Source organism: Pseudophryne corroboree, chromosome 11, assembly GCF_028390025.1.
Source record: "Pseudophryne corroboree isolate aPseCor3 chromosome 11, aPseCor3.hap2, whole genome shotgun sequence".
Lineage (NCBI taxonomy): Eukaryota > Metazoa > Chordata > Amphibia > Anura > Myobatrachidae > Pseudophryne > Pseudophryne corroboree.
This window is the reverse complement of record NC_086454.1, coordinates 195981338-196007608: the sequence shown is the minus strand read 5'-3', so window position 1 is coordinate 196007608 and position 26271 is coordinate 195981338. Positions and strand designations below refer to the sequence as shown.

At 46.7% G+C, this 26271-nt stretch overlaps 1 protein-coding gene across 2 annotated transcripts in view; it reads left to right on the top strand.

The window, feature by feature from the left end:
- The window catches only part of PACS1 (phosphofurin acidic cluster sorting protein 1), a 502137-nt gene that overhangs the window by 197477 nt on the left and 278389 nt on the right, over window positions 1-26271 (top strand). For both annotated transcript variants that reach the window (XM_063945169.1, XM_063945168.1), the window contains one exon: window positions 16999-17143. In XM_063945169.1, the coding sequence (XP_063801239.1) occupies window positions 16999-17143 (145 nt within the window). The remainder of the gene's footprint in view (window positions 1-16998; window positions 17144-26271) is intronic.

Genomic DNA, 26271 nt, shown 5'->3' with positions numbered 1-26271 from the left:
CCCACCAGTGGGTCGGTAGCACCTGGGGCATCCCAAGACCCACCTTGGGCTACATTTTCCACATTGTTAAACACGCTCGTAACTAAATTGACGCCCACTGTGGGACCACCTGTACCACTGCAACAGTTTATGGTCCCTGCTGTTAACCCGCCATGGGCGGATTAGCTTTCCACTCAGTTACAGCATTTGAACCGATCGATTACTAAATCCAAGTGTCACTCTCGCCCGCCTAAGACTAAGTCGTCTTCTAAACAGGCCATTACCTCCTCCCAATCCACTGCTATCCTAGACACGTCCTCTGACAAGGATGGCGCATATACTAATCCCACAGACACTGACACAGATGTTTCTGTTGGGGAGGGGAAGTCATTGGTGGATGTCCCGGATTTGATTGATGCTATTAGGCTCATTCTTCAGGTGTCTGATGATCCTGAGCCTGTGGCGGTCTCTTAGAATCCGATTTAACCATAAGATGGTGGTTAAACAAGTTTTACCTCATTCTCAACACCTGGCTGACATACGTCAGGACTCATGGGATAATCCGGGAACGGAATTCACACCGCCTAAGGGACTGTTGGCTTGCTATCCTCTCTCTGCGGAGCTATGTAAAAAATTGGGAAACTCCTCCTCCTGTAGATTCTCATGTGGCGCGCATGGTAGTTTCCTCTGCTCTGCCAGTAACTACCATCACCTCTCTGAAGGAACTGACGGGTAGACGTGTGGAGGGTTGTTTGAAAGCGATTTACACTCTAACGGGGGCTATGCTTAGGCCAACCATTATAGCAACTTGGGCTGCTGAAGCTGTTGAGGCGTGGGCTCAGGAGCTAGAGGCGGAGCTGCCTTCCAACGCATCTGAGCATGCTCGACAATGTCTCTCGTATATTACCACGGCTTCTCTGTACCTTAAGGAGGCGGCCTCCGATGCCGGAGTGCTGGCGGCCAAGCTACTATTACGTCCGTCTTGGCTAGACGTATCCTTTGGTTGAGATCCTGGTCGGTGGATATGGATTCCAAGAAAACCCTGGAGGTGCATTCTTTCAAGGGAGACATTCTCTTTGGAGAAGACCTCGATAAGATTGTGGCTGATCTGGCTACTGCTAAAACAACTTGCCTTCCTAGTGCGGCTCCTTGCATGCAGAATGCTAAAAGTACTTACCCTCGGCCCTTTCGTCCTCCAGGTAAATCAGAAGGTCAGGCGTACCCAAACTAAGCTCGTGCTTCCAGACCTGCCAAGCCCAGACCGAAGCGAGCCTGGGCTGCCCGTCAGCCTGCTTCCAAAACTGACAAGCCTGCCGCATAACGGGGTTGATCTCCCTCTGGGAGATCCCAGGGTGAGGGGCCGACTTCTAGGTTTTGCCCAGGAATGGTTGAAGACCACTTCCGATGCCTGGGTAAGGGAAGTCGTCGCTCGAGGTTACGCTGTACCCTTCAAGAATCGTCCCCCTCATCGATTTTGCCTGACAGATGTGCCTCTGGATCCGGCAAAAGCAAACATGTTGCACTCGGTGGTACATTCCCTCCTGATCACAGGAGTGGTGGTACAGGTGCCTCTGGCTCAGAGAGGCAAGGGGTACTATTCACTGCTGTTTCTAGTCCCGAAACCGAACGGGTCCTCGCGGCCCATATTCAATCTGAAGTCCTTGAACAAGCATGTGCGGTTCTCCAAGTTTCGTATGGAAACTCTGCGCTCTATTGTCCTGGCCATGGAACCTGGGGACTATATGGTCTCCCTGGACATACAGGATGCCTACCTGCATATCCCTATTGCGGTATTCCATCAACAGTACCTGCGGTTTGCGGTGTGCAACCTTCATTACCAATTTTGGGCGTTACCCTTTGGTTTGACAACGGCTCCCCGAGTTTTCACCAAAGTAATGGCGGTCATGACGGCTACACTCCGCCGTCAAGGGGTCAGGATCCTACCGTACTTGGACGATTTGTTGATCCTCGCAAATTCCCCAGAACTTCTCCTGTGTCATCTCGATCTGACGGTCCAGTGCATGACAGCCCATGGGTGGCTGATCAACTGGAAGAAATCCTCCTTGGTTCCTGCTCGGAGCAGGTTACACCTTGGAAGCGTTATTGGACAATCACAACCAACGATTGTCCCTGTCTCAGGAGAAAGTCCTGAAGCTTCTGGACAGGATTTGATGCTTCCTATCTCGTCCGCAAGTGTCGATACATTCGGCAATGCAAGTGCTAGGTCTCATGGTATCGTCTTTCGACATGGTGGAGTATGCTCAGTTCCACTCTCGCCCTCTGCAGACATTGATTCTAACCAAGTGGGACGGCCTGCCTCACCGGATAAGATCTCACATGATCTCATTGTCTCCGGAGGTCCGCCTGTCACTGAGCGGGTGGCTGCAGGACCAACAATTAAGCAGAGGCCGTCCCTTCTGTATATCCGACTGGGTCCTTCTGACAACGGATGCCAGTCTGAGAGGTTGTTGGAACAACACTCTCTTCAGGGTCGGTGGACCAGTCTCTACTCCCGATAAATATTCTAGAACTGCGGGCAGTGTTCAATGAGTTGACAATGGCCCAGCATCTCATACAGAACAGACCTGTTCAAGTACAATTGGACAACGCCACCACTGTGGCGTACATCAATCATCAAGTCAGCACTCGAAGCCGCATGGCAATGAAGGAAGTATCAAGGATTCTTCAGTGGGCAGAATGCCATCTGCCGGCCATATCCGCAGTGTTCATTCCGGCCGTCCTGAACTGGGAAGCGGACTATCTCAGTCATCAGGACGTACACGCAGGAGAGTTGAGCCTCCATCCGGAGGTGTTTCAACTTCTCGTTGACACGTGGGGCCTTCCAGATGTGGATCTGATGACGTCTCAACACAATCACAAGGTTCCGTTCTTCGGAGCAAGGACAAGGGATCCTCGAGCTGCGTTCGTGGCCGCTCTGGCACTTCCATGGTACTTTCAGCTACTGTACGTATTCCCTCCAGTGTCACTCGTGCCCAGAGTAATACGTAAGTTCAAGCAAGAAGGAGGAAACCTGCTTCTGGTCGCTCCATCGTGGCCCAGACGGCACTGGTTCTCTGATCTACTGGGTCTCTCGTGGGATCGTCCCCTTCTACTTCCACAACGACCAGACCTCCTCGTTCAGGGCCCTTGTGTTTACCAGGATTTAGCCTGTCTGTCTTTGACGGCATGGCCCTTGAGGCTTCCGTCCTAAGGGCCAAGGGTTTTTCTGAGGCGGTCGTTCAACTTATGTTGAAGGTCCGTATGCCGGCTTCTGCTCGGATCTACCATAGGGTCTGGAATGCTTACTTTACTTGGTGTGCGACTACCAATCATGACGTTTTCAAGTTTAGTACGGCCAAACAGTTGGCCTTTCTACAACAGGACCTGGACTTAGGCCTGCGTCTGGCCTCCCTCAAGGTTCACATGTCTGCCTTGTCGGTTTGGTTTCAGAGAAAAAGTGCTACCCTACCTGATGTCCATACATTCATTAAGGGTGGGTTGCGGGATCAGCCTCCTTATGTGCCACCTGTGGCCCCTTGGGACTTGTCGGTGGTTTTGGAGGCCTTACAAGAGTCCATTCGAACCTCTTGCATCTGCTGACCTTAAGTGGCTTTCCCTTAAGGTTTTATTCTTGCTGGCGATTGCTTCAGCTAGAAGGGTCTCGGACTTGGGTGCCTTATCCTGTAAGCCCCCCTATTTGATTTTTCACCGTGACCGGTCGGTTCTTAGAACGGGGACAGGTTATTTACCTACGGTGGTATCTTCCTTCCACCTTAACCAGGAGATTGTGGTTCCGGCCCTTAATTCTCTGAGTTGTCTTCCAAAGAGCGGTCTTTGGATGTGGTATGGGTGGAGAGCCCTATGTGAAGAGAACTTCCTCCATTAGGAAATCTGATTCTCTTTTTGTATTGTTTGGTTTTCACAAACGTGGCTGGCCTGCTTCCAAGCAATCTTTGGCCAGATGGATTAGAATGGTGATTGCACATGTTTATGTACAAGCTGGTCGTCCGGTTCCTGCTACCATTAAAGCCCATTCTGCTTGGTCGGTTGGACCTTCTTGGGTGGCCCACCATGGTGCGACCCTTGATCAATTGTGCAAGTCGGCTACGTGGTCCTCAGTGAACACGTTCATAAGGTTATATGCCTTCGATATTTCCGCCTCCCAGGATGCTTCCTTTGGACGCTGGGTTCTTGTGACCGCTACAGTGCGTCCCCTCCCATAAGGAACTGCTTTAGGTCATCCCCGATGTTAATTCTTGTGGAGCCCAGTGTACCCCGCAGCAGAAAACGAGATTTATGGTAAGAACTTACCGTTGTTAAATCTCTTTCTGCGAGGTACACTGGGCTCCACAAGGCGACCACCCTGACGCACTTTGCTTCTTTGGGTTGGTGTGGCATTAGCCGCTGACACCCTCCCCTTTGGTGAGTGTGTGGTCTATGTGGCTACTCATGTTTGTTGTCTTGGTACTGCATTGGGCTGGTTAACGAAACTGAGCTCCTGTGCACGGAAGCGGGGTGATATAGGAGGCGGTGCTATGCATCTTGGGAAGAAGGTCAAAGCTTTGAGCCTGTTGGTGCCTCGGATCAAGATCCTACTCTACACCCCGATGTTAATCTTTGTGAAGCCCAGTGTACCTCGCAGAAAGAGATTTAACAACGGTAAGTTCTTACCATAAATCTCGTTTTTTACATTATTGATCTCTATTTCTGTATGTTTACTGGTTGTGTCTTTGATGTTCCTACATCCAATGCATAGCTCACATCTATAAAACCCCTTACTACGCATAAGATTTCTCGAAGGCATAGGTAGTGCACTTTTCACCAATTGATTCTTCAGATTCCTGAATTTTCGATATATGATAGTAGGCTTCTCAGGAATTATTTTATTAAGTATTGGATCTCGATGTAGCAGATGCCAATTTTTCCAAATTATTTGCTCCAATTGAGTATGCTGGGCATCAAACTGAGTGATGAAAGCCCATTGAGAATTATTTTTTATTGTTTACTGGAGTGGTTTTAGGAGCTAATAAGATTTCCCTATTCTTTTCCTGAGTTTCTTCCATGATGTCATTTAGCATTTCTTCTTTATACCCTTTAGCTATGAAATTTTGTTTCATTTGTGTCATTTGTTCCTTACAGGTTTTTTTTTTTACTGCAATTGCACCGAATTCTAAGGAATTGGCTTTTGGGGACTCCTTTAAGCCACAGATGATGATGCTGGCTATCCGTGGACTAGGCACTAAAGAGTTTGACAAATTTGTCGACGTTCAAAAATTCATTAGAAAAATTACATTGCGCAAATTTTTCGCTATGTGGGAAAATAGCAATAAAACCATCAATGAAGAACATCAAGAACACACAAAGAAGTTTCGGAAGATATAAAGAAAATAAGAAAAAAATCCAGCTTTTATCCCACCCATATCAAAGGGAATTTTGTGGACACATTCACCAAAGTTTTTTTGGAAGAGATAGAACATCTGAAAAAAACAAAACGGAAATCCAGCTTAACAAGAAAAGAAAAGGAACTCTTACAGAACCTCGCCGAGGATACCAATATAATTATAAAACCCTGCGACAAGGGAGATGGCATCGCCATTCTCAATAAAGAAGACTACATCAAGGAAGTTTATCGACAACTAGAGGATGTTAAAACGTACAAGAAATTAAAAAATTACCCCTCCAACGGAATAACTGAAAACTTTCATAAACTCTTAACCACTAACTTGGATAGTGGAGGAATCATGAGTTTGAATATGTTAATATATCAGATGCCATCACACCGACCATATACATACTCCCCAAAATTTATAAACGTGTCACGCAACCGCCCGGCAGACCCATCATTGCCGGCACCAACAGTCTGACTTCTAATCTTTCTGCACTTATCGACTCATTTTTTCTAACGTCCTAGTGGATGCTGGGGACTCCGAAAGGACCATGGGGAATAGCGGCTCCGCAGGAGACTGGGCACAAAGTAAAAGCTTTAGGACTAGCTGGTGTGCACTGGCTCCTCCCCCTATGACCCTCCTCCAAGCCTCAGTTAAGATTTTGTGCCCGAACGAGAAGGGTGCAATCTAGGTGGCTCTCCTGAGCTGCTTAGAGTAAAAGTTTAAATAGGTTTTTTTATTTTCAGTGAGACCTGCTGGCAACAGGCTCACTGCATCGAGGGACTAAGGGGAGAAGAAGCGAACTCACCTGCGTGCAGAGTGGATTGGGCTTCTTAGGCTACTGGACATTAGCTCCAGAGGGACGATCACAGGCCCAGCCATGGATGGGTCCCGGAGCCGCGCCGCCGGCCCCCTTACAGAGCCAGAAGAGTGAAGAGGTCCGGAAAATCGGCGGCAGAAGACGTCCTGTCTTCAATAAGGTAGCGCACAGCACCGCAGCTGTGCGCCATTGCTCTCAGCACACTTCACACTCCGGTCACTGAGGGTGCAGGGCGCTGGGGGGGGGGGGGGGGGCGCCCTGGGACGCAATGAAAATACCTTAAATGGCTAAAAATACATCACATATAGCTCCTGGGCTATATGGATGTATTTAACCCCTGCCAGTTTTCCACAAAAAAGCGGGAGAAAGGCCGCCGAAAAAGGGGCGGAGCCTATCTCCTCAGCACACAAGCGCCATTTTTTCCTCACAGCTCCGTTGGAGGAAGGCTCCCTGACTCTCCCCTGCAGTCCTGCACAACAGAAACAGGGTAAAACAAGAGAGGGGGGGCACTAAATTGGCATATTAATATATACAGCAGCTATATTAGGGAAAAACACTTATATAAGGTTATCCCTGTATATATATATAGCGCTCTGGTGTGTGCTGGCAAACTCTCCCTCTGTCTCCCCAAAGGGCTAGTGGGGTCCTGTCCTCTATCAGAGCATTCCCTGTGTGTGTGCTGTGTGTCGGTACGCTGTGTCGACATGTATGAGGAGGAAAATGGTGTGGAGGCGGAGCAATTGCCTGTGTTAGTGATGTCACCCCCTAGGGAGTCGACACCTGACTGGATGGTCTTATGGAAAGAATTACGTGATAGTGTCGGCACTTTACAAAAGACTGTTGACGACATGAGACAGCCGGCAAATCAGTTAATACCTGTACAGGCGTCTCAAACACCGTCAGGGGCTATAAAACGCCCGTTACCTCAGGTCGATACAGACACTGACACGGACACTGACTCCAGTGTCGACGGTGAGGAAACAAACGTATTTTCCAGTAGGGCCACACGTTACATGATCACGGCAATGAAGGAGGTTTTGAACATTTCTGATACTACAAGTACCACAAAAAAGGGTATTATGTGGGGTGTGAAAAAACTACCCGTAGTTTTTCCTGAATCAGATGAATTAAATGAGGTGTGTGATGAAGCGTGGGTTTCCCCCAATAAAAAACTGCTAATTTCTAAAAAATTATTGGCATTATACCCTTTCCCGCCAGAGGTTAGGGCGCGTTGGGAAACACCCTCTAGCGTAGATAAGGCGCTCACACGCTTATCAAAACAAGTGGCGTTACCGTCCCCTGATACGGCCGCCCTCAAGGAACCAGCTGATAGGAAGCTGGAAAATATCCTTAAAAGTATATACACACATACTGGTATTATACTGCGACCAGCAATCGCCTCAGCCTGGATGTGCAGTGCTGGGGTGGCTTGGTCGGATTCCCTGACTGAAAATATTGATACCCTGGACAGGGACAATATATTATTGACTATAGAGCATTTAAAGGATGCATTTCTATATATGCGAGATGCACAGAGGGATATTTGCACTCTGGCATCAAGAGTAAGTGCGATGTCCATTTCTGCCAGAAGAGGATTATGGACGCGACAGTGGTCAGGGGATGCGGATTCCAAACGGCATATGGATATTGCCGTATAAAGGGGAGGAGTTATTTGGGGTCGGTCTATCGGACCTGGTGGCCACGGCAACGGCTGGAAAATCCACTTTTTTACCCCAAGTCACCTCGCAGCAGAAAAAGATACCGTCTTTTCAGGCTCAGTCCTTTCGTCCCCATAAGGGCAAGCGGGCAAAAGGCCACTCATATCTGCCCCGGGGCAGAGGAAGGGGAAAAAGACTGCAGCAAACAGCCTCTTCCCACGAACAGAAGCCCTCCCCCGCTTCTGCCAAGTCCTCAGCATGACGCTGGGGCCTTACAAGCGGACTCAGGCACGGTGGGGGCCCGTCTCAAGAATTTCAGCGCGCAGTGGGCACACTCGCAAGTGGACCCCTGGATCCTGCAGGTAGTATCTCAGGGGTACAAATTGGAATTCGAGACGTCTCCCCCTCGCCGGTTCCTGAAGTCTGCTTTACCAACGTCTCCCCCCGACAGGGAGGCGGTATTGTAAGCCATTCACAAGCTGTATTCCCAGCAGGTGATAATCAAGGTACCCCTCCTACAACAGGGAAAGGGGTATTATTCCACGCTGTTTGTGGTACCGAAGCCGGACGGCTCGGTGAGACCCATTTTAAATCTGAAATCCTTGAACACTTACATAAAAAGGTTTAAGTTCAAGATGGAGTCACTCAGAGCAGTGATAGCGAACCTGGAAGAAGGGGACTATATGGTGTCTCTGGACATCAAGGATGCTTACCTCCATGTCCCAATTTGCCCTTCTCACCAAGGGTACCTCAGGTTTGTGGTACAGAACTGTCACTATCAGTTTCAGACGCTGCCGTTTGGATTGTCCACGGCACCCCGGGTCTTTACCAAGGTAATGGCCGAAAGGATGATTCTTCTTAGAAGAAAAGGCGTCTTAATTATCCCTTACTTGGACGATCTCCTGATAAGGGCAAGGTCCAGAGAACAGTTAGAGGTCGGAGTAGCACTATCTCAAGTAGTACTACGACAGCACGGATGGATTCTAAATATTCCAAAATCGCAGCTGATTCCGACGACAAGTCTGCTGTTCTTAGGGATGATTCTGGACACAGTACAGAAAAAGGTGTTTCTCCCGGAGGAGAAAGCCAAGGAGTTATCCGACCTAGTCAGGAACCACCATCTGGGAAAGATGGTGGCTTCTTACGAAGCGATTCCATTCGGCAGATTCCACGCAAGAACTTTTCAGTGGGATCTGCTGGACAAATGGTCCGGATCGCATCTTCAAATGCATCAGCGGATAACCCTGTCTCCAAGGACAAGGGTGTCTCTCCTGTGGTGGTTACAGAGTGCTCATCTCCTAGAGGGCCGCAGATTTGGCATTCAGGATTGGGTCCTGGTGACCACGGATGCCAGCCTGAGAGGCTGGGGAGCAGTCACACAGGGAAGAAATTTCCAGGGCTTGTGGTCAAGCATGGAAACGTCACTTCACATAAATATCCTGGAACTAAGGGCCATTTACAATGCCCTAAGTCAGGCAAGACCTCTGCTTCAGGGTCAGCTGGTGTTGATCCAGTCGGACAACATCACGGCAGTCGCCCACGTAAACAAACAGGGCGGCACAAGAAGCAGGAGGGCAATGATGGAAGTGGCAAGGATTCTTCGCTGGGCGGAGAATCATGTGATAGCACTGTCAGCAGTGTTCATTCCGGGAGTGGACAACTGGGAAGCAGACTTCCTCAGCAGACACGATCTTCACCCGGGGGAGTGGGGACTTCACCCAGAAGTCTTCCACATGATTGTGAACCGTTGGGAAAAACCAAAGGTGGACATGATGGCGTCCCGCCTCAACAAAAAACTGGACAGATATTGCGCCAGGTCAAGGGACCCTCAGGCAATAGCTGTGGACGCTCTGGTAACACCGTGGGTGTACCAGTCAGTGTATGTGTTCCCTCCTCTTCCTCTCATACCAAAAGTACTGAGAATCGTAAGAAGGAGAGGAGTAAAGACTATACTCGTGGCTCCGGATTGGCCAAGAAGGACTTGGTACCCGGAAATTCAAGAGATGCTCACGGAAGACCCGTGGCCTCTACCTCTAAGAAAGGACCTGCTCCAGCAGGGACCATGTCTGTTCCAAGACTTACCGCGGCTGCGTTTGACGGCATGGCGGTTGAACGCCGGATCCTGAAGGAAAAAGGCATTCCGGATGAAGTCATCCCTACCCTGATCAAAGCCAGGAAGGATGTAACCATACAACATTATCACCGTATTTGGCGTAAATATGTTGCGTGGTGCGAGGCCAGGAAGGCCCCTACAGAGGAATTTCAACTGGGTCGGTTCCTGCATTTCCTGCAAACAGGACTGTCTATGGGCCTCAAATTAGGGTCCATTAAGGTTCAAATTTCGGCCCTGTCAATATTCTTCCAAAAAGAACTGGCTTCTGTTCCTGAAGTTCAGACGTTTGTCAAGGGAGTACTGCATATACAGCCTCCTTTTGTGCCTCCAGTGGCACCTTGGGATCTCAATGTAGTTTTGGGATTCCTAAAATCACATTGGTTTGAACCACTCACCACTGTGGACTTAAAATATCTCACATGGAAAGTGGTAATGCTGTTAGCCCTGGCTTCAGCCAGGCGTGTCTCAGAATTGGCGGCTTTATCCTATAAAAGCCCTTACCTAATTTTTCATACGGACAGGGCAGAATTGAGGACTCGTCCTCAATTTCTTCCTAAGGTGGTTTCAGCATTTCACTTAAACCAGCCTATTGTGGTGCCTGCGGCTACTAGGGACTTGGAGGATTCCAAGTTGCTGGACGTAGTCAGGGCCCTGAAAATATATGTTTCCAGGACGGCTGGAGTCAGAAAATCTGATTCGCTGTTTATCCTGTATGCACCCAGCAAGCTGGGTGCTCCTGCTTCTAAGCAGACGATTGCTCGTTGGATTTGTAGTACAATTCAGCTTGCACATTCTGTGGCAGGCCTGCCACAGCCAAAATCTGTAAAAGCCCATTCCACACGGAAAGTGGGCTCATCTTGGGCGGCTGCCCGAGGGGTCTCGGCTTTACAACTTTGCCGAGCAGCTACTTGGTCAGGGGCAAACACGTTTGCTAAATTCTACAAATTTGATACCCTGGCTGAGGAGGACCTGGAGTTCTCTCATTCGGTGCTGCAGAGTCATCCGCACTCTCCCGCCCGTTTGGGAGCTTTGGTATAATCCCCATGGTCCTTTCGGAGTCCCCAGCATCCACTAGGACGTTAGAGAAAATAAGAATTTACTTACCGATAATTCTATTTCTCATAGTCCGTAGTGGATGTCTGCATTACTTGTACATAGTTATTGTTACAAAAATCGGGTTATTGTTGTTGTGAGCCATCTTTTCAGAGGCTCCTTCTGTTATCATGCTTTTAACTGGTTTCAGATCACAAGTTGTACGGTGTGATTGGTGTGGCTGGTATGAGTCTTACCCGGGATTCAAAATCCTTCCTTATTGTGTACGCTCGTCCGGGCACAGTATCCTAACTGAGGCTTGGAGGAGGGTCATAGGGGGAGGAGCCAGTGCACACCAGCTAGTCCTAAAGCTTTTACTTTGTGCCCAGTCTCCTGCGGAGCCGCTATTCCCCATGGTCCTTTCGGAGTCCCCAGCATCCACTACGGACTATGAGAAATAGAATTATCGGTAAGTAAATTCTTATTTTTACAACCACTTGTCATCAAAAATCGATCTTATTTAAAAGATACCAGAGATACATTGAGAAAGTAAAAAAATTTAAGTGGGGACCTAACATCCGTTTGGCTTCGGCCGATGTTACTTCATTGTACGCATGCATAGAACATGACAAAGGAGTTGAAGCAATCACATGGTTTTTGAACAAATCGGAATATCCACAGGAGAAAATACAATTTATCCTCGACGCTATAAAATTTATCTTGGAAAACTATTTTTTCTTTTTCAATTGGGAATTTTTTTCTGCAATGTACAGTAACCGCCATGGGGACCAAATTTACCCCAAAATACGCTAATCTCTACATGAGTTTTTGGGAGGAATCCCATATTTACAACAGCGTAGCTTGGGGCACCAACCTAATAGAGTGGCATCGATATATCGGCAACGTTTTACTGTTGTGGATAGGTGAAGAGCTTAATACCTTCTTTCAAGAATTAAACATCAACAAATTTCAATCTGTATTTTACAGTAACACACAGTCAAGAACAGATTAACTTTCTAGATTTAACCATCTACATAGAAAATTAAATCATCCAAACCAAAACGTTTCAAAAATCCACCGATTGTAACACCTGTGGCTTAAAGGAGTCCCCAAAAGCCAATTCCTTAGAATTCAACACAATTGCAGTCAAAAAGAAACCCTGTAAGGAACAAATGACACAAATAAGACAAAATGTCATAGCTAAAGGGTATAAAGAAGAAATTCTAAATGACATCATGGAAGAAACTCAAGAAAGGAATAGGGAAATTTTATTAGCTCCTAAAACCACTCCAGTAAACAATAAAAATAAAAATAATTCTCAATGGGCTTTCATCACTCAGTTTGATGTCCAGCATACTCAATTGGAGCGAATTATTCGGAAAAATTGGCATTTGCTGCATCGCGATCCAATACTTAATAAAATGATTCCTGAGAAGCCCACTATCATATATCGAAAATCCAGAAATCTGAAGAATCAATTGGTGAAAAGTGCACTACCTATGCCTTCGAGAAATCTTATACATAGTAAGGGGTTTTATAGATGTGGGCTATGCATCGGATGTAGGAACATCAAAGACACAACCAGTAAACATACAGAAATAGAGATCAATAATGTAAAAATAAAAATTAGAGACTTTATCACATGTAACACCCCGAATGTGATCTACCTGGTTGAATATACTTGTGGTCTCGCCTACATAGGGAGAACCACCAGACCCCTAAAAATACACATCTGAGAACATTTAAGAAATATAAAAAAAGGTTTAACCACACATCACCTTTCTAATCATTTTAAATCCAACCATAGTTGCTCTATCAACCATATTAAAAAATTTGTAGGATTGAAACACATCAAGGCGACATGGAAAGATAAAAACACAGAGAAGAAACTTGCGCAAACTTAGATGCGCACCATCTTTGAATTAAAGACATTGAGTCCAAATGGACTCAATCAAGATTTTGAACTTAAATGGTTCCTATAAAAAAATCACAGAACCATATTTATATATATTTTTTAGCCTTTTCACTAACACCTTTATTGCTATAAGAAATATTTAATCATATCATCTTATGTAAATATGTTGACAATCAAAAAGTTTCACTATGTATTTTTTTCTTTTTAGTTCAACTTATAAATTTATCATTACTGCGATGACCAAATACCATCCTTTTCTAACTGGGACTCCAGTATTTGCAAGCTACACTCTATCTGAAGCTTAATAGAATGAGAGATGGCCACACAAGAAAAATTACACTTCCCAGAAATCTTCAGAATCGGTCCCGATTGCGGGCAATACAAACGACAACTTCTGGTTTTAGAAGACTACATTTCCCATGATGCGCAGCACCCACTTGCGGTCTCGGCTAACACATTTGCCGCTATTCTGCATCTACCAGATCCCAGCCTTCAGTTTTTTATACCAGGCAGACCTACATACTTGGGGACATTCAGACACTCCTCCATTACTTTTAAATAACTACAGGAGAGAGTCCTACAACTTCGGACCCGCACTTCCGGTCAATCCCGGGACCGGAAGTGACGCGACGCCAAGGAAATATTTGTTTTACTATAAATAGTTCAGACTTTCATTTCATCACCAGCCTTGATAAAGAGAAGTTACTCGAAACGCGTTGGCTGGATGGAGTTATTGCACGCTGGGACCTTCACCTGCATGGCTGAGGAAAGGTACGACCTCTCTTATTTTTGTTTGACTCATAGGGTACCGGGCCCATTAGGGTTGAATATAGTTGGTCGTGCAAGTTCCTCTGTCAGGCTTTTTTTTTTCTGCGGTCAATGCTCCATTGTTCTTATGTGTTCATTTATTTTTACCCAATAAACAACCCCCTTTGTATTAATATGGGAGTGTTTGTTGGATTCTGACTGGGTAAAGATACCTTTATATGCAGACGGAGGACGCACTAACCAGTGAGTACCGGTACGCAGTTGAGTAAAAAAGATACCTTAATGAGCTTTAATTTTTATCTTTTTTTGTAAGCTAGGTACGCTTAAGATTCACCATTACCACTTTAAAAGATACCTTGATATGTTATTTGTCACCCACTTCATGTAAGTGAGGTATGATTAGTCCTTTTGAAGAAATCCTCTGTTCATATACGTAACACCACTTGTCACCTATCATCATAAATGAAATATTATACATATGGAGCTTTGAAGAATCCACATTGAAAACTTTGTTATCTTTTTCTTTTTACCATTTCATTTTGCGATCCAATCCACGACGGAGAGAAGTACATCATCACCACCTTCATCATCTGAATAACCAGAAATATATTGGAAAAACCATCTAGGATAAGTATAAATTATTCATTACCCTATTTTTTTCATTTCACCTTTTTTTCAACACCCAAACAATATTATCTCCAGTTTACAGAAATGTGCCTACGGGCAAATTTGATACAAAATATTTAAGCTATGTTATGATGCATTATGCTATAAAAATTCTGGTTACTAACGTCCAGGCTTAGAATGGTGCCTCTGTCTCACAAATAAAAGAGGGTATGGCTTTTTCTTGACTTAGAGCAGTGGTTCTTAGCTCCAGTCTTCAAGTACACCCAACAGATTATGTTTTCTGAATTGTATTAATCATGCACAGGTGAGTTAATCTATTTTGCTGGGTCAGTAATTATCCAACTTGATTCCTCAGATAGAAATCCTGAAAACATGACTTGTCGGGTACTTGAAGACTGGGCTTGAGAACCACTGGCTTAGAAGGCTACTTTATGAGGTTTATACTTCACTTTTCCACCTCACTAATCCCTTTAGCAAATTGATTGAAAAAATTGACTACTACATTGTGTCCATGGAAATTACATAACAAAGTTTAAACGGTTCATTGCCAGAGCCCTCTGCTTTAGTTCCCTGATTTTATATTCTTACGTTGCAGGGCAGTACTGAGTCAAGACTTTTTGGGGATAGATCACTCAGTCTTATGCCTAAAATGGAACCTCTATCCCTTGGAAGTGAAGTATTTTGAAGTTGAGAATGACTGCTTTTTGGCAGTAGTGATTATTCACTATTACCTTAGGAGTGTACTGGTATTTTGTGCTGGTCACTGACCTTGCTCCTCTGTTATACACCATGGACAGTGCTATTTTATGACTGACACCATGCCTATTTTGAAGCAGAGTCTCTGCCATGTGCTAGCTAAGCCTAGAATCCAAATGCTGCTATCATTTGTTGTACTAGGTTGCTGTGTTCCTGATTATATTACAGTTACAGCAATATCAGACCCTCCAACATGACCCGCCCCACTAGGTACAAAATGCTCTGTTTCTGGACTTCCCTCTTAATTTATGATTTCCATTACCTGTGTTGAACTAGTTAAATGATAAGAAAGCTGTTTCTTCACAGGTGATGGCAATAATAAATTAAGAGGGAAGTCCAGAAACAGAGCATTTTGTACCTAGTGGGCGGGTCATGTTGGAGGGTATGCAATATTTCTTGATTACTTTGTATGTTTTACTGTATGGCTTCCTGCACCTCTGACAGTGAAAGTCACATGATAACAACTTCCTCGTTTTCTCATTACTAATTCAACAGTTCCCTATATAATGCATGTAAAGCATATGTGGAAACTAGATAGTAAAAACAATGAATTGAGCAAAAGCTGTAGAAAAGTATGCACATGTAAACACATTAGTGTCTCCTGAAGGGAGCATAACACTTTTAAAGTGATAATGTGTGTATGCCTGATGCATAGTGATTATTGCATCTGTACTGTATCTTATGCAAATTTGCTTTATACTGTTCATGCTTATTCTACCTCTTACGCTTGCTGGTGTCTGGGTAGGTAGGATCAGGACAGTCTAATGTAGGACGATTACAGAAACAGGGTAATTTAGATCTGGTCGTAGATGTACTAACTTTAGCACATCTACGATCAGATTCTCTGACATGCGGGGGGACGCCCTGCACAGGACTAGTCCGCCCTGCATGTCAGGCCCTACCCCCCCACTTACTCCCCCGCAAGGGCGATGCTTTTGCATCCGCTGAGTAGCTCCCTCCCTGCCACGGTCCGCACCCACAACGGTCCAAACACTCCTGCGTTGTCCGGACCGCTCCTCACCAATGGTGTTCTAACGCCGTTGGCACGCCCCCTCCCGCCTCGCGACGCCCTCTGCCTGTCAATCAGGCAGAGGCGATCGCAGCCCTGAGATGCTGTTAGCATCTCACTGGCCCTCCCGGAGCTCGGGCGCACTCCACAAAGGGCTTCAGACTGAGATCGCTGCCGCTGCAACCATCCAGTCTGAATTACCCCCCACCGTATGTTCTCACAATTGCAAACACAGGTGGACAATAAATATAATGTATTTACATCTGAGAAATCTATACTATTTGCTGTAAATAGCAGATAATGATGATAATGATTATTGCCAGAATTAGTAAACTGATTGTAATTGGAGATTTCTTGATGCATAGATTCTGTTTTTTTAAATGTATTTATCCTGTATTCTGCTTTTTTTTCTATACGCAAGATAGGTAGTTGTTTAATTACAGATGTTTTATTAAGTTTAATTATTGCATTATAGTAAGTTTGTTGGACATAAAAGAAATGATCTAAAACATGAATGCAAGTGGTATGTAGGTGTCTGGTGTGTCAAAAATAAGAATAATGATGCTGGTTCTCTACTTCTTAATTAAACATACATATCTTTATTAAAAAAAAAAATAATTAATCAGCAGTTGATAGCACTCAAAATAATCATATGATCACTACACAAGAATATATACACAGACACATATACTGTAGTATTGATATTCAGTTCTGTTGCTACAGATAAAAGTAATGTGTTAGTTCAGCTGTAATTGCTGAATGTTATTCAATTATATGTTGTTAACTGATTTGCTTAGTTTGTACTTGTTAAGCATCTGGCTGGTGTTTAATTATGAAAGAGGTTTTTATTTCCTCTAATCAACCTTTTACTCAGAACAAGAGAAGGGATTGTTTTATTTTCAATGTTTACCCTCCTCCCCTCTGTTCATCTCAGGTCTTACAGTTTCCCAGCGAGAGCGGCCTCGTTTTGTCTCTTCATAGTCATGCCAAGGATGTTTCTTTGCCTGTTGCTGAGATAAACATCCATTCACTCTCCAGTCAGCCAATTGATCACGAGGGACCAAAAGCCAAATTGTCTGGTATGACTGATGACTTAATATTTGTGTTCCTTAAGAAATGTAAATTGGTTTTTATTTTAACATGGAAACACATTAGACTATATGTAGAAAGTAATTCTAAGCATATTTTACTTCTCTTCTTTTGTACAAGGCGGTTATTGACTGCAATATTTTCTGGGAAATGTATTGGTCATGTAGGATGGTTCGAAGGATACAACTTTTTGTGATTCAGGGAATATGTGTGCTAGCAGAGTCACTGTTATATGATTTACTGAGGCAATATGGGGACTAATACAGTTAAGTTTCTCTCTTGTAACGTGCAGGGTCTCAATGACAAGATAAAGAGGGCGTTAGTCCTTAGGCAACTCAAACGTTACGAGACGGATGTTATATGTCTGCTGGAAACTCATCTAGTCGGGGGTAAAGTTATGTCTCTGAAAAGGCACTGGGTGGGTTGGCATACCATTCGACCCATACCTCCTCTTCTAGTGGTGTGTCAGTCCTGGTCAGGAAAACGGTCCCGTTTACAGTGGAGCAAGTACAAATTGACATGTGGGGCAGATCAGTTTTTATTAAATGTCAAATACATTCAGTGTCTCTAATATTAATAGCTGTTTATATACCGCCTCCATATATCCATGATGTTCTTAAAAAAGCTGCAGAGTTTATTGCTAAATTCCCTAAAAATCCAGTGATTAACTTGGGAGATTACAATAACACCCTAAATCCGGCCCTGGACAGACTCACTGGTACCAGGGAGGGTCCCAGACAGGGCAGTGGCCCGTTCAAAGCTCTTCTGGAGGGCATGGGGTTGATAGATGTATGGCGTCAGAAGTACCCTGATGTTAGACAGTATTCCTGTTTTTCACTCACACACTCCGCTTTTTCTAGGATAGATCTGGCCTTGGTGTCCCCTGAGCTACTACCGTGAGTTCGATCAGTACAGTATGAAACAAGGGGACTATCTGATCATTCCCCGATATCACTGGGTATGGGGGGGCTGAGGGGTCAGGCATTTTGGAAATAAATCAATTTTAGCTCACTCGAATGGGAATGGGTGTGGAATTGGAGGGTATGTGGGCAGAGTTTATGGAACTTAATGAAGGTACGGCTTCCCTGTCAATACTTTGGGATGCGTTATGGTCATATATACAGGCGGTGGCAACTTTAAATAGGTCATATAGAAAGGTGGAAATTGAGTTGGAGGCTTCTTGTGGAGCTCTAGAAATTGCTTTTCTCTGACGTCCTAGTGTATGCTGGGAACTCCGTAAGGACCATGGGGAATAGACGGGCTCCGCAGGAGACTGGGCACTCTAAAGAAAAGATTAGGTACTATCTGGTGTGCACTGGCTCCTCCCTCTATGCCCCTCCTCCAGACCTCCGTTAGAATCTGTGCCCGGCCAGAGCTGGGTGCTCCTAGTGGGCTCTCCTGAGCTTACTAGTAAAGAAAGTATTTATTAGGTTTTTTATTTTCAGTGAGCTTCTGCTGGCAACAGACTCACTGCTACGTAGGACTAAGGGGAGAGAAGCAAACCTACCTGCTTGCAGCTAGCTTGTGCTTCTTAGGCTACTGGACACCAAAGGCACCTGTCCTCGATCGTCCGTTCCTGGAGCCGCGCCGCCGTCCCCCTCGCAGAGCCAGAAGAACAGAAGCTTGAAGACGACGAAATCGGCGGCAGAAGACTCCTGTCTTCATTTAAGGTAGCGCACAGCACCGCAGCTGTGCGCCATTGCTCCCAGCACACTTACACACTCCGGTCACTGTAGGGTGCAGGGCGCTGGGGGGGGGGGGGGCGCCCTGGGCAGCAATTGAAGTACCTTTTGGCAATAAAAATACATACATACAGTCTGACACTGTATATATGTAAAAACCCCCGCCATTTTTTTACACAGAAAGCGGGACAGAAGCCCGCCACTGAGGGGGCGGGGCCTTCTTCCTCAGCACACCAGCGCCATTTTCTCTTCACAGCTCAGCTGGAAGCAGCTCCCCAGGCTCTCCCCTGCAGTATCCAGGTACAAGAAGGGTAAAAAAGAGAGGGGGGGGCACATAAATTTAGGCGCAAATAAAACATATAAGGCAGCTATTGGGTAATCACTTATTATAAGTGAAAATCCCTGTGTTATATAGCGCTGTGGTGTGTGCTGGCATACTCTCTCTCTGTCTCCCCAAAGGACTTTGTGGGGTCCTGTCCTCAGTCTGAGCATTCCATGTGTGTGTGCGGTGTGTCGGTACGGCTGTGTCGACATGTTTGATGAGGAGGGTTACGTGGAGGCGGAGCAAGGGCAGATAAGTGTGGTGTCGCCCCCGTCGGGGCCGACACCTGATTGGATGGATATGTGGAAGGTCTTAAACGACAATGTAAGCTCCTTACATAAAAGGTTTGATGACGCTGCAGCCTTGGGACAGCCGGGGTCTCAGCCCGCGCCTGCCCAGGCGACTCAGAAACCGTCAGGGGCTCATAAACGCCCTCTATCTCAGATGGTTGACACAGATGTCGACACGGAGTCCGACTCAAGTGTCGACGATGATGAGGCACATTTACAGTCTAAAATGACTAAGGCCATCCGATACATGATTATTGCAATGAAAGATGTATTACACATTTCTGAGATTAACCCTGTTAATACCAAGAGGGTTTATATGTTTGGGGAGAAAAAGCAGCCAGTGACTTTTCCCCCATCTGATGAATTAAATGAATTATGTGAAGAAGCGTGGAGTTCCCCTGATAAAAAACTAGTGATTTCTAAGAGGTTACTGATGGCGTACCCTTTCCCGCCAACGGACAGGTTACGTTGGGAAACATCCCCTAGGGTGGACAAGGCACTGACACGCTTATCTAAAAAGGTGGCCCTGCCATCTCAGGATACGGCCGCCCTAAAGGAGCCTGCGGATAGAAAGCAGGAAGCTATCCTGAAGTCTGTGTATACACACTCTGGTACTCTACTGAGACCTGCTATTGCTTCAGCCTGGATGTGTAGTGCTGTAGCAGCATGGACAGATACTCTGTCAGACGACATAGATTCCCTCGACAGGGATACTGTTTTGCTAACCCTGGGCCATATAAAAGACGTCGTCTTATATATGCGGGATGCTCAGAGGGACATTTGCCTGCTGGGCTCTAGAATTAATGCTATGTCCATTTCTGCCAGGAGGGTCTTATGGACTCGGCAATGGACAGGAGATGCTGATTCTAAAAAACACATGGAGGTTTTGCCTTATAAGGGTGAGGAATTGTTTGGGGACGGTCTATCGGACCTCGTGTCCACAGCGAGAGCTGGAAAGTCGACTTTCTTGCCTCAGGTTTCCTCACAGCCTAAGAAAGCACCATATTATCAAATGCTGTCCTTTCGTTCTCAGAAAGGCAAGAGGGTCAGGGGCGCATCCTTTCTTGCCAGAGGCAGGGGTAGAGGTAAGAAGCTGCACCATGCAGCCAGTTCCCAGGAACAAAAGTCCTCCCCTGCTTCCACTAAGTCCACCGCATGACGTTGGGGCTCCACAGGCAAAGCCAGGTGCGGTGGGGGCGCGTCTCCGAAACTTCAGCAACCAGTGGGTTCGCTCACAGGTGGATCTCTGGGCTGTACAAATTGTATCTCAGGGATACAAGCTGGAGTTCGAAGCGACTCCCCCCCGCTGTTACCTCAAATCAGCCTTGCCAGCTTCCCCCAGGGAGGTAGTACTGGCGGCAATTCACAAGCTGTACCTCCAGCAAGTGATTATCAGGGTCCCCCTCCTTCAACAGGGAAGGGGTTACTATTCCACAATGTTTGTGGTACCTAAACCGGACGGTTTGGTGAGACCCATTCTGAATTTAAAATCCTTGAACACTTATATAAAGAAATTCAAGTTCAAAATGGAATCGCTCAGAGCGGTTATTGCAAGCCTGGAAGAGGGGGATTTTATGGTGTCGCTGGACATCAAGGATGCTTACTTGCATGTCCCCATTTACCCACTTCACCAGGAGTACCTCAGGTTTGTGGTACAGGACTGACATTACCAGTTCCAGACGTTGCCGTTTGGCCTGTCCACGGCACCGAGGATATTTACCAAGGTAATGGCCGAAATGATGATACTCCTTCGGAAGAAGGGAGTAATAGTTATCACGTACTTGGACGATCTCCTCATAAAGGCGAGGTCCAGAGAGCAGTTGTTGATCAGCGTAGCACTCTCTCAGGAAGTGTTGCAACAGCACGGCTGGATTCTGAATGTTCCAAAGTCGCAGCTGATTCCTACGACGCGTCTGCTTTTCCTGGGCATGATTCTGGACACAGAACAGAAGAAGGTGTTTCTCTCGGTGGAGAAGGCCCAGGAATTAGCATCTCTGGTCCGGGACCTCCTGAAACCAAAACAGGTATCGGTGCATCACTGCACGTGAGTCCTGGGAAAGATGGTGGCTTCATACGAAGCCATTCCCTTCGGCAGGTTCCATGCAAGGATCTCTCAGTGGGATCTGTTGGACAAGTGGTCCGGATCGCATCTTCAGATGCATCAGCTGATCACCCTGTCCCCAAGGGCCAGGGTGTCTCTTGTGTGGTGGCTGCAGAGTGCTCACCTTCTCGAGGGCCGCAGGTTCGGCATACAGGACTGGGTACTGGTGACCACGGATGCAAGCCTCCGAGGATGGGGGGCAGTCACTCAGGGAAGAAACTTCCAAGGGCTGTGGTCAAGTCTGGAGACTTCTCTACACATAAATATACTGGAACTAAGGGCCATTTACAACGCCCTGAGTCAAGCAGAGCCCCTGCTTCGAAACCGGCCAGTGCTGATTCAGTCAGACAACATCACGGCGGTCGCCCATGTAAACCGTCAGGGCGGCACAAGAAGCAGGATGGCAATGGCGGAAGCCACAAAGATTCTTCGGTGGGCAGAGAATCACGTGCAAGCACTGTCAGCAGTGTTCATTCCGGGAGTGGACAACTGGGAAGCAGACTTCCTCAGCAGACACGACCTCCACCCGGGAGAGTGGGGACTTCATCAAGAAGTCTTCACACAGATTGCAAAGTGATGGGAACTGCCACTGGTGGACATGATGGCGTCCCGCCTCAACAAAAAGCTAAAAAGATATTGCGCCAGGTCAAAGGACCCTCAGGCGATAGCTGTGGACGCCCTAGTGACACCGTGGGTGTACCAGTCGGTATATGTGTTTCCTCCTCTTCCTCTCATTCCCAAGGTACTGAGGATAGTAAGAAAGAGAGGAATAAGAACAATACTCATTGTTCCGGATTGGCCAAGAAGGACTTGGTACCCGGAACTGCAAGAAATGCGCACAGAGGACCCATGGCCTCTGCCTCTTAGACAGGACCTGCTGCAACAAGGGCCCTGTCTGTTCCAAGATTTAACGCGGCTGCGTTTGACGGCATGGCGGTTGAACGCCGGATCCTAGCGGAAAAAGGCATTCCGGAGGAAGTTATTCCTACGCTGATAAAGGCTAGGAAGGACGTGACAGCAAAACATTATCACCATATATGGCGAAAATATGTTGCTTGGTGTGAGGCCAGGACGGCCCCTACAGAGGAATTCCAGCCGGGTCGATTCCTGCACTTCCTACAGTCAGGGATGACTATGGGCCTAAAATTGGGGTCCATAAAGGTCCAGATTTCGGCCCTATCCATTTTCTTTCAAAAAGAACTGGCTTCACTGCCTGAGGTTCAGACGTTTGTTAAGGGAGTGCTGCATATTCAGCCCCCTTTTGTGCCACCAGTGGCACCCTGGGATCTTAACGTTGTGTTGGATTTCCTGAAATCCCACTGGTTTGAGCCACTTAAGACCGTGGAACTAAAGTATCTCACGTGGAAAGTGGTCATGCTGTTGGCCTTAGCATCGGCTAGGCGTGTGTCGGAATTGGCGGCTTTGTCATGTAAAAGCCCATATTTGATCTTCCATATGGACAGGGCAGAATTGAGGACTCGTCCCCAATTTCTCCCAAAGGTGGTATCATCGTTTCATTTGAACCAACCTATTGTGGTGCCTGTGGCTACTCGGGACTTGGAGGACTCCAAGTTGCTGGACGTAGTCAGGGCTTTGAAAATATATGTTTCCAGAACGGCTGGAGTCAGGAAGACTGACTCGCTGTTTATCCTGCATGCACCCAACAAGCTGGGTGCTCCTGCTTCAAAGCAAACTATTGCTCGCTGTATCTGTAGCACGATTCAGCTGGCTCATTCTGCGGCTGGATTGCCGCATCCAAAATCAGTAAAAGCCCATTCCACAAGGAAGGTGGGCTCTTCTTGGGCGGCTGCCCGAGGGGTCTCGGCTTTACAGCTTTGCCGAGCGGCTACTTGGTCGGGTTCAAACACCTTTGCCAAGTTCTACAAGTTTGATACCCTGGCTGAGGAGGACCTTGTGTTTGCTCATTCGGTGCTGCAGAGTCATCCGCACTCTCCCGCCCGTTTGGGAGCTTTGGTATAATCCCCATGGTCCTTACGGAGTTCCCAGCATCCACTAGGACGTCAGAGAAAATAAGAATTTTCTCACCGGTAATTCTATTTCTCGTAGTACGTAGTGGATGCTGGGCGCCCGTCCCAAGTGCGGACTTTCTGCAATACGTGTATATAGTTATTGCTTAAATAAGGGTTATTGTTATGAGCCATCCGTTGAGTGAGGCTCAGTTGTTGTTCATACTGTTAACTGGGTAAGGTTATCACAAGTTGTACGGTGTGATTGGTGTGGCTGGTATGAGTCTTACCCGGGATTCCAAAAATCCTTTCCTTGTAATGTCAGCTCTTCCGGGCACAGTTTCCCTAACTGAGGTCTGGAGGAGGGGCATAGAGGGAGGTGCCAGTGCACACCAGATAGTACCTAATCTTTTCTTTAGAGTGCCCAGTCTCCTGCGGAGCCCGTCTATTCCCCATGGTCCTTACGGAGTTCCCAGCATCCACTATGGACTACGAGAAATAGAATTACCGGTGAGTAAATTCTTATTATTTATCTGACAATTTAGGCTCCTCTAAGGAAGCCTTGGTACGTGCTCAGAGGGAATGGAATGACTGACTGATAAGGAAAAATATAGGATGCTTTTCACTAAACACTCACAGTACGCAACTGGGGATAGATTGGGTAGCTTCTTGGCTAGATTGACGCGCGCTGAGCAACCATCTAACATTATTATAGAAATTCGTGGTCAAGATGGCAATATGTATAATCAACCCCTTGATATAGCCAAACAATTTCTTGATTACAATTGTCGTCTATATAGTGTCAGGGCCATGTGTTTTTGTGAATCCGTTAACCCTGGACCAACCGAAGGTATAGGTGCTGGGGTTTGATGAAAGCAGGGAGTACAAAGAAAGTTCTGTTTCATACTGTATATTTCTCTTACATCCTAGAGGATGCTGGGGACTCCGTAAGGACCATGGGGTATAGACGGTCTCCGCAGGAGACATGGGCACTATAAAGAACTTTAGAATGGGTGTGCACTGGCTCCTCCCTCTATGCCCCTCCTCCAGACCTCTGTTAGATCCTATGCCCAGAGGAGATTGGGTGCACTACAGGGGAGCTCTCCTGAGTTTCTCTGATTAAAAGAATTTTGTTAGGTTTTTTATTTTTAAGGGAGCCCTGCTGGCAACAGGCTCCCTGCATCGTGGGACTGAGGAGAGAGAAGCAGACCTACTTAAGTGATAGGCTCTGCTTCTTAGGCTACTGGACACCATTAGCTCCAGAGGGATCGGAACGCAGGTCTCACCCTCGCCGTTCGTCCCAGAGCCGCGCCGCCGTCCTCCTTGCAGAGCCGGAAGATAGAAGCCGGGTGAGTATTAGAAGAAAGAAGACATCACAGGCGGCAGAAGACTTCTGATCTTCACTGAGGTAACGCTCCCACACACAACACACACTGAGGCACGGATGGGTGCAGGGTGCGGGGGGGGGGGGGGGGGACATTCCTGGGAAGCAATATAAAACCTCTAGGCTGGCATTTTAGTATATATGGGCTGCGGAGGCAATATATATACAAATCCCCCGCCAGTATTGTATTTTTGAGCGGGACCGAAGTCCGCCGCTGAGGGGGCGGAGCTTGATTTCACAGCACTGACCAGCGCCATTTTCTCCACAGCACACTGCAGAGAAGCTGGCTCCCCGGACTCTGCCCTGCTGAACACGGTGACAGAGGGCTTAAAAAGAGGGGGGAGGGGGGGGGGGGGGGGGGGGGCACTTAATTTGGCAGTGAAGGTATATTGAATAATATTAAAGCACTGTGTCTGGGAAATTGTTTTCAGGGTCATTGGCGCTGGGTGTGTGCTGGCATACTCTCTCCCTGTCTCTCCAAAGGGCCTTATTGGGGGACTGTCTCCAGGTTGGATATTTCCCTGAGTGTGTGCGGGTGTCGGTACGTGTGTGTCAGCATATCTGAAGCGGAAGGCTCTTCTAGGGAGGAGGTGGAGCAAATGAGTGTGGTGTCTCCGTCGGCAACGCCGACACCTGATTGGTTGGATATTTGGAATGTTTTAAATGCAAATGTGAATTTATTACATAAATGTTGGACAAAGCGGAGTCCAGGGAAAATGCAGGGAGTCCATCCTTGCCTTTTACTATATCACAGGGCCCTTCTGGGTCTCAGAAGCGCCCGCTATCCCAAATAGCAGACACTGATACCGACACGGATTCTGACTCCAGTGTCGACTACGATAATACGAGGTTGCAGCCAAAGTTGGCAAAAAGTATTCATTATATGATTATTGCAATAAAAGATGTGTTGCATATCACGGATGACCCCTCTGTACCTGACACGAGGGTCCACATGTTTAAAGAAAAGAAACCGGAGGTTACTTTTCCCCCTTCCCATGAGTTAAATGAGTTGTTTGAAAGGGCTTGGGAAACTCCAGACAAGAAACTGCAGATTCCCAAAAGGATTCTTATGGCGTATCCTTTCCCGGCTAAGGACAGGATACGGTGGGAATCCTCCCCCAGGGTGGACAAGGCGCTTATCCAAAAAGGTGGCGCTGCCGTCGCAAGATACCGCAGCCCTCAAGGATCCTGCTGATCGCAGGCAGGAGACTAACTTGAAGTCAATTTATACACATACTGGTACCTTTCTCAGACCGGCGATAGCGTCGGCTTGGGATTGTAGCGCTGTAGCAGTGTGGACAGATACCTTGCCTGCTGACATTGATACCTTGGATAAAGATACCATTTTACTGACCTTAGGTCATATAAAAGA